This window comes from Meriones unguiculatus, chromosome X (genome assembly GCF_030254825.1).
Source record: "Meriones unguiculatus strain TT.TT164.6M chromosome X, Bangor_MerUng_6.1, whole genome shotgun sequence".
Lineage (NCBI taxonomy): Eukaryota > Metazoa > Chordata > Mammalia > Rodentia > Muridae > Meriones > Meriones unguiculatus.
Genome location: NC_083369.1, coordinates 114289601 through 114303441, shown reverse-complemented (window position 1 = coordinate 114303441; position 13841 = coordinate 114289601). Strand labels below are relative to the sequence as shown.

The window sequence follows — 13841 nt, the reverse complement described above, 5'->3', positions numbered from 1 at the left end:
TGGCTTTCCCCAGGGTCCAAGGATTGTTCAAGGTTTCTGAATAAACTGCATTGAAAAAAAAAAAAAAGAAATTAAGGAAACAACACCCTTCACAATAGCCACAAATGACATAAAGTACCTTGGTGTAACCCTAACCAAGCAAGTCAAAGGCTTGTATGAAAAAAATTTCAAGTCTCTGAAGAAACAATTAGAAGAAGATATGAGAAGATGGAAAGATCTCCCATACTCATGGCTTGGCAGGATTAACATAGTATAAAAATGGCCATCTTACCAGAAGAAATCTACAGATTTAATGCAATTCCCATCAAATTGCCAACACAATTCTTTACAGACCTGGAAAGAAAAATTTTCACCTTTATATGGAATAATAAGAAACCCAGAATTGCTAAAACAATCCTCTACAATAAAAGATCTTCTGGAGTTATCTCCATCCCTGATCTCAAGCTGTACTATAGAGCAACAGTTATAAAAACTGCATGGTACTGGCATAGAAACAGAATGGTGGATCAATGGAACTGAACAGAAGACCCAGTAATAAACACACACACTTATGGACACCTGATCTTTGACAAAGACACCAAAACCATACAATGGAAAAAAAATAGCATCTTCAACAAATGGTGCTGCTCCAACTGGATGTCTACATGTAGAAAAATGAAAATAGATCCATACTTATCACCCTGCACAAAACTAAAGTCCAAGTGGATCAAAGACCTCAGCATAAAACCAGACACAATAAATCGGCTAGAAAAAAGAGTGGGGAATACCCTAGAACTCATTGGTACATGAGAAAACTTCCTGAACAGAACACCAACAGCACAGGCTGTAAGAGCAACAATCAATAAATGGGACCTCATGAAACTGAAAAGCTTCTGTAAAGCAAAGGACACCGTCATCAAAACAAAGCGTCTGCCTACAGATTGGAAAAGTATCTTCACCAAACCTTTATCTGACAGAGGACTCATATCCAGTATATATAAAGAACTAAACCAGCTGAAAAGCAGCAAACCAAGTAATCCAATTAAAAAATGGGAAATAGAGCTAAACAGAGAATTCTCAATAGAGGAATATTGAATGGCAGAGAAGCACTTAAAGAAATGCTCAATCTCATTAGCCATCAGAGAGATGCAAATCCAAACAACCCTGAGATTTCACCTTACACCCACGAGAATGGCCAAGATCAAAAACTCAAGTGACAACACATGCTGGAGAGGTTGTGGAGAAAGGAGAACCCTTCTCCACTGCTGGTGGGAATGTAAACTTGTACAGCCACTCTGAAAATCAATCTGGCGCTTTCTCAGACAACTAGGAATAGCGCTTCCTCAAGATCCAGCCATACCACTCCTAGGTGTATATCCGAAAGAGGCTCATGTAAACAAAAAGGACATTTGCTCAACCATGTTTGTAGCAGCCTTATTTGTAATAGCCAGAAGCTGGAAACAGCCTAGATGCCCCTCAACTGAAGAATGGATGCAGAAACTGTGGTACATCTATACAATGGAGTATTACTCAGCAATGAAAAATAAGGAAATCATGAAATTTGCAGGTCAATGGTGGGACCTGGAAGGGATCATCCTGAGTGAGTTGTCCCAGAAGTAAACAGACACATATGGTATATTCTCACTCATATAAACATACAACATAGAATAAACCCACTAAAATCTGTACATCTAAACAAACTAAGCAAAAGAGAGGACCCTAACTAAAATTTTCAGTCCCCATCCTGAAAGACAAAGAGGATGGACATCAGAAGAAAAAGAAAACAGGAAACAACCTAAGTATCTGCTACAAAGGGCCTCTGAAAGCCAGAAGAAGTAAACAGGAAACAACCTAGGAACCTGCCACAGAGGGCCTCAGAAAGCCTCTGCCGTGCAGACTGTGAAAGCAGATACTGAGCCTGATGGCCAACTGTCGGGCAGAGTGAATGGAATTTTATTTAAGAATTGGGAAATAGTAAGACCTGGAGAGGACAGGAATTCCACAAGGAGAGCAACAAAACAAGAAAATTTGAACACAGGGAACTTCCCAGAGACTCATACTCCAACCAAGGGCTGTTCATGGAGATAAACTAGAATGTTGACAATGCAGCCACTTCTGATGAGAACTGATAGACTAAGATCAGATTGAAGGAGAGGAGGACCCCCCTATCAGTGGACTTGGGGAGGGGCATGCATGCAGAAACGGGGTGGCGTGTGAGCCTGGGAGGGGAGGAGGGAGGGACTTATGGGGGGGATACAAAATGAATAAAGTGTAATTAATAAAAGTTAAATAAAAAATCAAAAAAAGAAAAACACTGATGCAATAATGCTCAACAAAATACTTGCAAAACAAATCCAAGAAAATGTTAAAGATGTCATCAAGTTGACCAAGTAGTCTTCATCCCAGGCGTGCAAGAGTGGTTCTGTAAATGGAAATCCATTAATGTAATCCACCACATAAATAAACTGAAGGAATATAACCACATAATCTTCTCCTTAGATGCCTAAAAAGCATTTGAAAAAACTCAACACCCATTCATTTTTAAAGTTTTAGAGAGATCAGGGATACAAGGCACATACCTAACAATGTTAAAACCAATATACAGTAAAACTATAGCCAACATCAAAGTAAATGGAGAGAAATTTAAAACAATCCCACTGAAATCAGGGGCAAGGTTAGGGCTGCCCACTCTCTCCATATGTCTTCAACATAGTATTTGAAGTCCTAGAGAAATAAGACAACTAAAGGAGATCAAGGGGATACAAATCAGAAAGAAATAAGTCAAAGTATCACTATTTGTAGACAATATGATATTATACATGAGGGACCTCAAAAATTCAATCAGAGAACTCCTTCAGCTGATAAACACCTTCAACAAAGGGGCTGGATACAAATTAACCTTCCTGTACACAAAATACTATAGAGCCGAGAAAGAAATTAGGGAAACTACACCCTTCACAATAACCACTAGTAACAAAGTACCTTGGTGTGACTCTAACCAAGCAAGTGAGTGAACTGTTTGAAGAACAATTTCAGGTGTCTGAAGAAAGAAATTGAAGAAGATATCAGTAGATGGAAAGGACTCCCATGCTCATAGATTGGTAGGATTAACATAGTGAACATGGCCATCCTGACAAAAGCAATCTACAGATTCAGTACAATTCTCATCAAAATATCAAAACTATTCTTTATAGAACTTGAAAGAACAATTAGCAATTTCATATGGAAAAAAAATTAAAAAAAAAAAAACAACAACCCAGAACTGCTAAAACAATCAAGTAAAACAGAAGAACATCTAGAGGTATCTCTATCCCTGATCTCAAGCTGTACTATAGAGCGATAATAATAAAAAACTTCATGGTACTGGTATAAGAAGAAAAAGGTGGATAAACGGAATCAAGTAGAAGACCAATAAAGAAACCCACACAACTAGGGATACTGGATTTTGGACAAATATGGCAAAACCATACGATGGGAAAAAAGATAGAATCTTCAACAAATGGTGCTGGACTAACTGGATATCTACATGTAGAAAATGCAAATAGATCTATATTTATCACTCTGCACAAAACTAAAGTCCAAGTGGATCAAAGACTTCATAAAATGAGTAATACTAAATCTGTTAGAAGAAAAACTGGGGAAGATCCTTGAACTCATTGGCACAGGAGACAACTTCCTGAACAGAACACCAACAGCACAAGCTCTAAGAGCAACAATCAATAAATGGGACCTCATGAAACTGAAAAGCTTCTGTAAAGCAAAGGACACCATCACCAAAACAAAATGACTGCCTACAGATTGGGAAAGAATCTTCGCCAACTCTTTATCTGACAGAGGGCTAATATCCAGTATATATAAAGAACTAAAGAAGCTGAAAAGCAGCAAACCAAGTAATCCAATTAAAAAATGTGGAACAGAGCTAAACAGAGAATTCTTGATAGAGGAATATCAAATGGCAGAGAAACATTTAAAGAAATGCTCAACATCATTAGCCATTAGGAAAATGCAAATCAAAACGACCCTGATATTTCACCTTACAGAGATATATCTTGAACATGAAAATGCATCTTCAGAATGTTCCCAAGAAGATAAAACTAAAATTCCAGAAGGACTGGGGTAGATTCTTTCAAATGTTTGTTTGGTTTGTCTTTTTTAGGGGAGTGGAATACCCTTCTCTCAACACAGAGGAAAAGTGGAATTCCTAACAGTTTGTTCTCAGTTCTTTTTACATACACAAATGTACACTTCAGTGTTGGTCTTCACAAACAGACGTAAAATTGTGGAGGTTGGGGATGGCTCTGGGAAAGTTGGGTTTTTAACTAGATGCCCTAGTGATATAAAGGTAGGCAAGAAAATCCCTAATAATGTGGATAAAGATGTTTGGAAATTCAGGGGGAAAGGACAATCTCAAAGGAATACGAGGACACCAGTGATCATGAAGGTGAGGCCAAACACTTGAGTGAGAGGTTGTGGTAGAAGAGGGTGTGACTAACGAGAGTAGAAAGGAAGAACCCAAGGAGTATGGAGACTACTCCATCCTCAGCTTAAAGACAAAAAGTTCTGGACCTGCTCTCTCTGGGCATATTAGAAAATTCAATAAGTTTTTTTTTTTTTTTTTTTTTTTTTTTTTTTTGCTGCCCTTGTTCAGCTCCTGAACTTTCTAGCTCCATCTTCTTTCATTAAAAAAAAAATCTGGGCACAGGGATCGAAGCACTGCTCACATGTAGACCATGGCATTTCAATATCCAAGTGATTACCCTAGTAATGGGAACAGGGACTGTCTCTCTAATGAACTCCACTGTTTGCTCTTTGAACACCTCCTCCTGAGGGGGAAGCAGCCTTACCAGGCCACAAAGGAAGACACATCAGGCCAGTCCGGATGAGACCTGATAAACTAGGATCAGATGGAAGAGGAGGAGGACATCCCCTAAAAGTGGACTGGGGGAGGGGCATGGGTGGAAAAGAGGGATTGAGAGGAGACAAGGAAGGGGCTACAGCTAGGATACAAAGTGAATAAACTGTAATTAATATAAAAATAAAAATTTTTAAAAAGTGAATCATTAAAAAGTAAAAACAAACAAACAAAAATATCAAACAAGATGGTTGGAATAAAGGCCAGCTACAATGCCAGAACTCTGGAAGTTGAAGAATGATTTAATGCTTAGCAGCTAAACATTTTCAAGGCCAGTCTGAGCCAAAAGAGATCCTGTCTTTAAAAAAATTCAAATAAGAAAATCCTAATCTCAGGTATTTTATAAGTCAAGGGGTGAACCAAATCTGCCACAATTGCTGAATTATGTTGGCAATGCTAAGGGCATTGTTAGCCATTTAGATGTTAACGTATTCTATACATTTTGTTTCAACTCCTTCCCTACTTATCTCCACTTCCGCTTTTATTTGCTTTATCTCCCTCTCCACCCAACGAGTACTGTGGTTGAACATAAGCCTCCTTCATCTAAGGCAAGCATTCTACCACTGAGCTACAGCCCAGCTTTCCTTTGCACTTATACCCAATCCAATGATTGTCGTGCTGTTGCTCCCAATCGTACAGTAGAGTTCATTACAATGTAATGAAGGGCAATACATATTTCATTGAGAAAGTAATCAGAGCCAGTGGACATACTTCAGAATTGTATTCATCTTCCCAGAAATACCTGCTGAAGGGTGGAGCAGGTGGGTCTGTCATGTGCTGCTGTTTCAGGATCCTTCAGTGAAGACTTGAGAACCTCTAGCCAAACCCACCAGAAGAAGCCCTGTGCACAGCACTGTGGCCCGGTCCTACCCCTCCTATCACAGAGAAGCTGAGGACTGATGCACAGGGTCTGTTAGTCTAGAACATGCTTGATGAAGGAAGAAGAGAAAGACTGCAAAAGGAGTCCTAGTTTTCGTCTTCCCTCTTCTCCAAGGTAATATAGGAGCTGGGTGAGAACATGCTTTACTGTTCCCTCACAACCTCCAAAACCAGAGCAATTCCCGTAGCACACTGATAGTCTGTTAAAGAAGACAACACCCATATTGACTACACAACTCTGTTTTTCAGATTGTGTTTCTTTATCAAGGGCTTCCATAAGTACCTCTGGTATATCACAAGGTGGATTGAAAAGCAAACAAGGACAGTATACGAGGCCTCAGGAAACAAAGTTGGTGAACTTTATACATCATCATGCAGTAACTGGATCCAAAGAAAGCTATGCCACTCCATACATATTATGTATCTATGTGCAAAATCCAGATCAATAGGAGTGCACTAATGAACTAGCCAGTTATTGCTCTTCTCCCATTATCCTCAACAGAATCTCAGAGCTAAAGGCATTTTCAAAGTAAAAGCTACCTTTTGGCTACAAAGATACACTTCTCTAAACAAGGCTAGCAAACAGAGGCTTTTAGAAGCTCCTGCAGCCATGTGAAATTCAGTATGTTCAATTCTGAGTTTTCAGTTCTATCTTGTGGGAAAAAAATGTTAAACAGATTTTTCTTTTACATGTTTTTTTTGTTTGTTTGTTTAATTTTTTTTCCCCTTCAGGTAACCTTTTCTCTGAAAGCAAGCCCAATATTGTTTTGGTGACTTAGAAGATTTGGGTTTGATTAGATGGTAGTATTACATATGTCTCTCTTTACTAAAAAATGACCAGATATTATATAGAAGTTCAAGTGCTTGAGAAAAGTTTTTTTTTTTTTTTAAGGTCTGTCTAATGCTAGCCGTTTAGTAATTTGGAGAGAAAATCTTCTTTTTTCACATGAACTAGTTTCCGTTTTTGTTTCTGTATCACAGTTCATACACTTTTGATTGAACTGTAACACACATACAAGGCAGAGGGCTAATGCAAGGCTCAGCACTATCAGCTATGAGTATAGCCATAAAATCTTTAGTAAGTTAATATGAAAACAACACAAAACAAATACCCCAAAGGAGAGTGAGATTACACTGGGAAGACTGGTAAGGTACAGAAAACAAAATGTTAATAATTTGGCCTGTAGGGGTTGGAGAGTTAGCTCAGCAATTAAAAACACTGTGTTCTTTCAAAGGACCCAGGTTCAAATTCCCAGCACCCACATGGCAGCTCACAACTGTGTGTGACTCTAGATGCAGGGGATCTGACAACCCTCTCACAGACATACATGCAGGGAACATACCAAAACACATAAAATAACAGTAAATATTTTTTTAAAAAAGAAAGAAAGCAAAAATAAAATGAATAAAATAAAATAAAATAAAATAAAAACATCCTCTCCCCCCCAAAAACAACAACAACAAAAAAAAAAAAAAAAACCAATAATTTGGCCTGGAGTGTTGGGACAATGGTAGAGCAAATTTGCCTAGCATAATTTGTACAACACACACAAACAAAACAAACAAACCCATCTAAACACAAACTCAAAGATCAGACTTTCAGTTTCTAATAGAATCTATGAAAGCAGCTATTTCCCTTAATAATTTTAAAGGTGAGGAAGAGGTGGCATCCACAGTGTATTTTTATAATCTGTATTTAACACTGAAGGTGAGGAGACTGCAGAGAGGTAGAGAACACATGTTCCAAAAGCAACAGTGTGCTGCACACTCCTTGAGTCTCTACACAATGGGAGTTGTGCCTGTGTGCAAAGGGGGCACCGTGAACTAATATCCGTCCAAGTACATGGATGTTATCCTTGTCTTTCGTACATACATGCAGTCTATACATATATATTTACACCAGCTTGCTTTCCCTGCTAGGAGGAAAACGTCAGACTTATTCATATTTTTGTGACCCTCAAACTGAACTTGATACTATCAAAGTACACTTTAACGAAAGAATAGGTCCAAACTATTTTTTATTTAAAGGCTGGTTCTGAAGAAATGCTTTCACTGTTCAATTAAAAATAATATATGGTATTACATAAGCCAAAGCAGGACACAGTGTCTCTTTCCTCCATATTTGACACAATAAGCACTTGTGACAGATTTTTCCTCTCTGTAAATATGCTAGGGGCTGCTTGGAACTTAGTAATCTGAAAGAGACATTAAATCCATGTATGGTGCTTCTAAGATTCACCAAGAATACTGAAAGCACAATACCATGAAGAAGGCAAATGGTTACTTAACTGCCTCTCAAATTCAAGCAAAGGTGATAACCATACACCCATGTATTTTGCTAATTTAAAGATAGTTTTGCATCTGGGCTAGGCTATGCTGGGTTTCAGTTCTCTTTAAAGAACATGAATCCCTGAGACTCTCAGTTCACAGGAATGTGTCCCTTTTGAGTTTGTTAGCTATTTATCCACAGATGTTTGGAGGCATCTGCCTGTTGATACTGCTAGAATCCAGAGTGGTGAGACGGGCTTTTCCCCAAAGTTTGTATGACTTTTGTATGGGACAGTTGTTGCTGAACTAGAGCTTGAAACTGCATTTGGCTTGTAGATTCTGCTGTTGGCTGAGCTGGTAGAGGTGTAAGGGGTGGCTGGGAAGGTGGCTCTCATTGTTGAGGTCCCTGGTTCATTGGCCTTCGTCCACAGTGCCTTTGCTGACTGTAAGGAGCATGGGACTGTTTTCCACCTTGCACCTTGTTTCCTTCTAGAGAGTGAGCATTAGACTGAAGAAAGGATCCTGGTGTAGAAACACCAGCTGGGAAGGTGTAATCTGAGCCCATAGAACATGATGCAGGATAGGGGGTAGGATATGTTGGTTGTGGGAAACTTGGTCGGCAGGGAAGAGGAGGGAAGGCTTCAGGATGATGAATGAGGATGAACTGAGAATTATTTGTCTGACTTGGAATTTGAGTGACAGGTATTTTCCCGGCATTAGACACCAGAGTCTTTTTTAGTTCTGTCTGGGATTTTACCTCTTTGGGAGGAAAGCTTCTTCCTTGGTCTCTATTCACTTCTGGCTTAATGTTCTCATTGAATGTTATCACTGGTTTCTCTCCTGTGTCACAGCTGTTGCTTGGATTTCGGCCTGCAGACAGCCCTGACTTCAGTTCTGGGTTGCCATCTGTTGTTAGTGACTCTATCTGATATATTTCTTGCAAGATGAGGTTCTCTTTGGCTTCACTGGGCTCTTCTAGTATTAATTCTGGAATTTTTGTGATGAATAACAATTTTCCTACCTCATTTTCATACTGAATCAGCTGTGGCTGATTGTCAGCAATCCATTTCCCTATAGAGATCAAACGCTGCTGTCTTATTTGTTTCTGTTGAACTTCTTTGTACCCTGAAATTGCCTGATGGCCTTTGGAAAAATCCAATTTCTTGAAAGAAGGTCTTAAAGCCAAGAATCCTTGTAATTCAAACTCCTCTGGAAGTGGTATGGAATTAGTAGCTGAAAGGTCATCTTCATGGGGATGGAAACTATTTAGAAGAGAAACTAGCCAGGGCCAAATGTACTGTTTTTCAACCATCACTGCTTCTTGAAAGACTCTAGGTCGGAGTCTTAGCCAGTCCATGGAGACCTTGACTGCAGGAAGGGGATAGGCATTGTAGGACTCCTGAGAATCGTTCTGGAGAGGACATTTGCACAGGATGCCAAGAAAAGACATGAAAAGGGCCAGCAACTGTTTCCAACATAGCTGTTCATCTTGGCTATAACTATGCTGCTCTGTTTCATTGCTAAAGTCACGAAGATGATGAAGTTGAAACAGGTTAATGACAGTGATATGAACTAACTGCTGAGAGTTGAAAGCTTTTTGGAACACCAGCCTCTTAAACTGTTCTTCCAACTTCTCTCGAAAAGGTCTCAACTTTTTCAAACTCTTACTCAGATATACATGACCGTGGAATTTAATAAAAGCATTGATGAATTCAGAAACACCCCACTTGGTTTTCAAATCATCCCGGGTTTCCAGTGCTTTAGATAATGCTTTCTGTAGATTAGTGGAGGCAACTGGGAAAGGGAACATCACAGCAATGCTTCTGCAGTAGTAGAAAATTGTGGTCAGGTGGTCACCTTTGGAAGAAGCTAAGATAGCCAACTGATTGTAAGGCTGACCATTGGAGGGGGCAAGCTGGGCTGCATGCCTATAGTAGGACTCTGCCTGGCTTGTCTGGTTTCTGTAACGAGCAATGTCTCCAAGGTGAACAAGGCAGTGTTGGCAAATGTAGGCACAGGAGCTAGTCTGTGGCTTCACTATGGAGCTGGTGTGCATCTGTTTATTACTAATAATTCCCAGTTGGGACGACTTCACACGGCCAGGCAAATCTACATTAAACACCATACACAACTCCTGTAGTAACTGAGTATAGAAGCCACTAGCTGCTTCCAGGAACACAGAAAGGTTTACCTGGACTTCGCTCCAATTTGGGTTTGCTCGGTTTTTTGCTTGGCCTTGTAGTATTGTGATCTGATTTTTAAAGGCATGATTCCATAGATCCTGTTCCACTTTCTTGTCTAAAGCATATTCCAGATCAATAACTAGCATTTTCTGATACAAGTCTTGTAGAGCTTGCCTGGATGTTGAGACCTCAGCTGGATCAAGCTCAGAATCTGTCATTTCAGCCTTCAGGACTTCTGCCTGTTGGAGATACTGCATGGTCTTCATGCTCCTCCTTCGTCCCTGAGTCTCCCTGTAAAATGAAGCCAACTTGTGTTTCTCAGGCTCCTTTAAGCAAGCCCGCAACCACGTGAGTGCTGGTGGCTGCTGCCATCTCCCTCTCCTCTGACTCCTCCTTGCTCAGAGCTGGGTGGGCTGGGAGAGTGAGTGTGGCTAAAGGGAGGTTATGGGGAAAGCTTCTCTAGATGTGATTCTGTCTTGTGGGACACAGGGATGCTGCCACTAAGGAGAGATGGAAGAGGAGGGAGAAAGTAAGGGGGCTGGGGCGAGGGAAGAAGAAAATACTTGCCTCTTTACCAACTGATGAAGTCCAAATATTAGTGACTGCGAAGTGTAAGAGAGCGACTTTAAACATTCTTATGTTTCTATGGTTACCAGAGATAAATGTCCCATTATGAGTAATAAATCAGAGTCAAGACACGTAGTCTTAAAGGACCAGAGTGGTTAATGCCCTTCTCATGTGTGAGAAGGGTTATGGAAATAATTAATTTACTTCATTTTTACTTTTAAAAATTCCTCATATGGTGTGCCCCACACTCCAGTTCCCTGGCCTGTGCCATTTCCAGGGATCCACCCTGATCTGTGGACCCTGGGAACACATATCAGGGAAAACCAGGTAATAGACACCCCGCCCCATCATAGGCTGGTCTGCCACAACCTGCCAGCAACAGTAGGCAGGTATGCCCAGGGCCCACTGTGCTCCACTTTCCCTGAGTGGGGCCCACACCCTAGTTCCCTGGCCTGTACCATTTCCGGAACCCACCCCATTCTACAGCCCCTGAGACAAGGAGGGATAAGGGAGAAGCCATTCCCAGGTCTGAGGTGTTTCCTGGGATGCATCCCTATCTGAGACACTAGAGAGCAGCACAGATTAGAGATCAGCAGGAAAACCAGAGGACTTTGGCTATTTGTGACCTGGATCTCTGCCTACAACCCTAGGATCCTGTTGCCAATCAGACACCTTTAAGTGTGCTAATAACAGAGTCTAAACCAAGTGGCTAGAAGTCAGAGCAAGAACACCAGCAACAAAATGCAGTGCATATAACACAACCAAATCTCAGCTATCCTACCACAGCAAGTCCCGACTTGCACACTTGAACAACAAGAAAATGATATTAAATCTGAGGCTATAAAATGATAGAGGCCTTAAAATAAGAAAATAAATCCCTCAAAGAACTGCAGAAAGCTACAACCAGGTGAAAGAATTGAATGGATCCCTTAAAGGAATATAAGAAATACAGCCAAATGGGAGAAGAAAATGAATAAAACTGTCCAGGAGTGAATGTGAAAATGGAAGCAATAAAGAAAACACAGTCCATGGCAATCTTGGATATGGAAAACCTATATTGGAAGAGAACAGGAACTACAGACTTGCAGGATACAGGCTTTTGAATCAAGACTTAATTATCTTTTGATTTTCTCACTGTCTGTTTTATGAACACTTAATTTCTGATTTTTTTTATTTGTACATTGTTTCTCTGTTTTTTAGTCATTTGGGCTAAGTTTTTGTCTATCTTGATGATTTTCTCAAAGAACAAACTCTTAGTTCCTTTGATTCTTCATATTGTTCTCTTTGTTTCTGATTTACTGCTTTCTTCCATAAGTTTAATTATTTCCTGCTGTATACTGTTCTTACATGTGTTGCTTCTTTTTCTCTGAACCTTTCAAGTGAGCTGTTAAGTTGTTAGTATGAGATCTCTCTTGTCTCTTTATGAAGTCACTTAGTGCTATCTTTCTTCTTAGCACTGACCTTATTATGTTACATAATTTTGGGAATGTTTTGCCTTCATTTTCATTGAATTTTTTAGAAGCCTTTAATTTCTTTATTTCTTCTCTGACATAGCATTCACTGAGTTGGGAACTTATTCAGTTTCCATTAGTGTGTAAGCTTTTTGTTATTTCTGTTGTTATTGAAGTCCAGCTTTAATCCATGGTAATCTGATACAGTACAATGGGCTAATTAAACTATCTTGAATTAGTGTGGTTTGCTTTGTGACCTACTATATGGTCTATTTTGGAAAAGGTTCCAAGAGGTACTGAGAAGTGATATTGTGTGTGTGTGTGTGTGTGTGTGTGTGTGTGTTTGGGTGGAAATTTCTATAGATAAAATTAGGATCATTTGTTTCAAGACATCTGTTATTGTTGTTATTTCTTTGTTTTCTGTCACAATGATGTGTACATAAGTAAGAGTGGGAGTTGAAGTCACCACTATTAATGTGTGGGTATCAATGTTCATTTAATCTTTAATAATATTTCTTTTACAATGTGTGTGCCCTTGCATTTGGGGCACACATGATGTCCCCGTGATGGATTCATCTTTTATGAAAATGAAGTGTCCTTTCCCCACTCTTTTGATTCATTTTGGTTGACAGTATATTAGATATTAGGATTACTACACCAGCTTATCTCTTGGGTCTGTTTGTTACAAAACCCTTTTTTCCAGCATGTTGCTCTGAATTAATGTCTATTTTTGTTGCTGAATTGTGTTTCTTGTATGCTGTTCTGTTCAGGAAGTTGACTCCTATGTCAGTTAGTTTCACATTATTCTCCACTTTGTCTTCTAATATGTTTAGCATCTCAGGTTTTATGTCAAAGTCCGTGATCCTCTTGGACTTTAGTTTGTGCAGGATGATAAATACTGGTCTATTTGCATTTTTGTACAGGTAGACATCCAGTTATACCAGCAGTTTTTATAGAAGATGCTTTATTTGTCTATTGTATGGTTTTGGCTTCTTTGTCAAAAATCAATTGCCTTTAGGAGTGTGGTTTACTTCTGAGCTTTCAATTCAGTTCCATTTATCAACCTGTTTCTATGCCAGTACCATGTATAATTTTATTACTGTTGTTTTGTGGTGTACCTTGAGATCAGAGATCAGGGATGTTGATAACACCAGAAGATATATATATATATATATATATATATATATATATATATATATATATATATATATTGCTATCCTGGGTCTTTTATTTTTTTCAGATGAGGTTAATGGTTCCGCTTTCTAGGTCTGTAAAGAATGATGTTGGAATTTTGATAGGACTTGCATGTATCTGTAGAAGGCTTTTGGTAGGTTGGCCATTTTCTTTCTTCAAAGACTTGAAGTTCTTGTCATACAGGTCTTTCACTTGCTTGGTTAGAGTTATTTGTTGCTAATATGAAGGGAGCTGCTTTCTTTATTTCTTTCACAGAACTTGTCACCTGTATAAAGGAGGGCTACGGATTTTTCTAGGTAGTTTTATATCCAGACACTTTGCTTAAGGTATTTATCAGCCGTAGGTGTTCTCTGGTAGAATCTTCGGGGTTCACTCATGTATGCTCTCATATCATCTACAAGTAATGAT

The 13841-nt window shown here is 39.3% G+C and overlaps 1 protein-coding gene across 1 annotated transcript; it reads right to left on the bottom strand.

Moving 5' to 3' along the window:
• Positions 1-8222: 8222 nt before the first annotated feature.
• On the bottom strand, positions 8223-10505 carry LOC132649899 (nonsense-mediated mRNA decay factor SMG7-like). The gene is given in 1 exon segment (XM_060374686.1): positions 8223-10505. A coding segment is annotated over 1 exon segment (2265 nt). The 5' UTR covers positions 10488-10505.
• Between the last annotated feature and the right edge of the window lie 3336 nt (positions 10506-13841).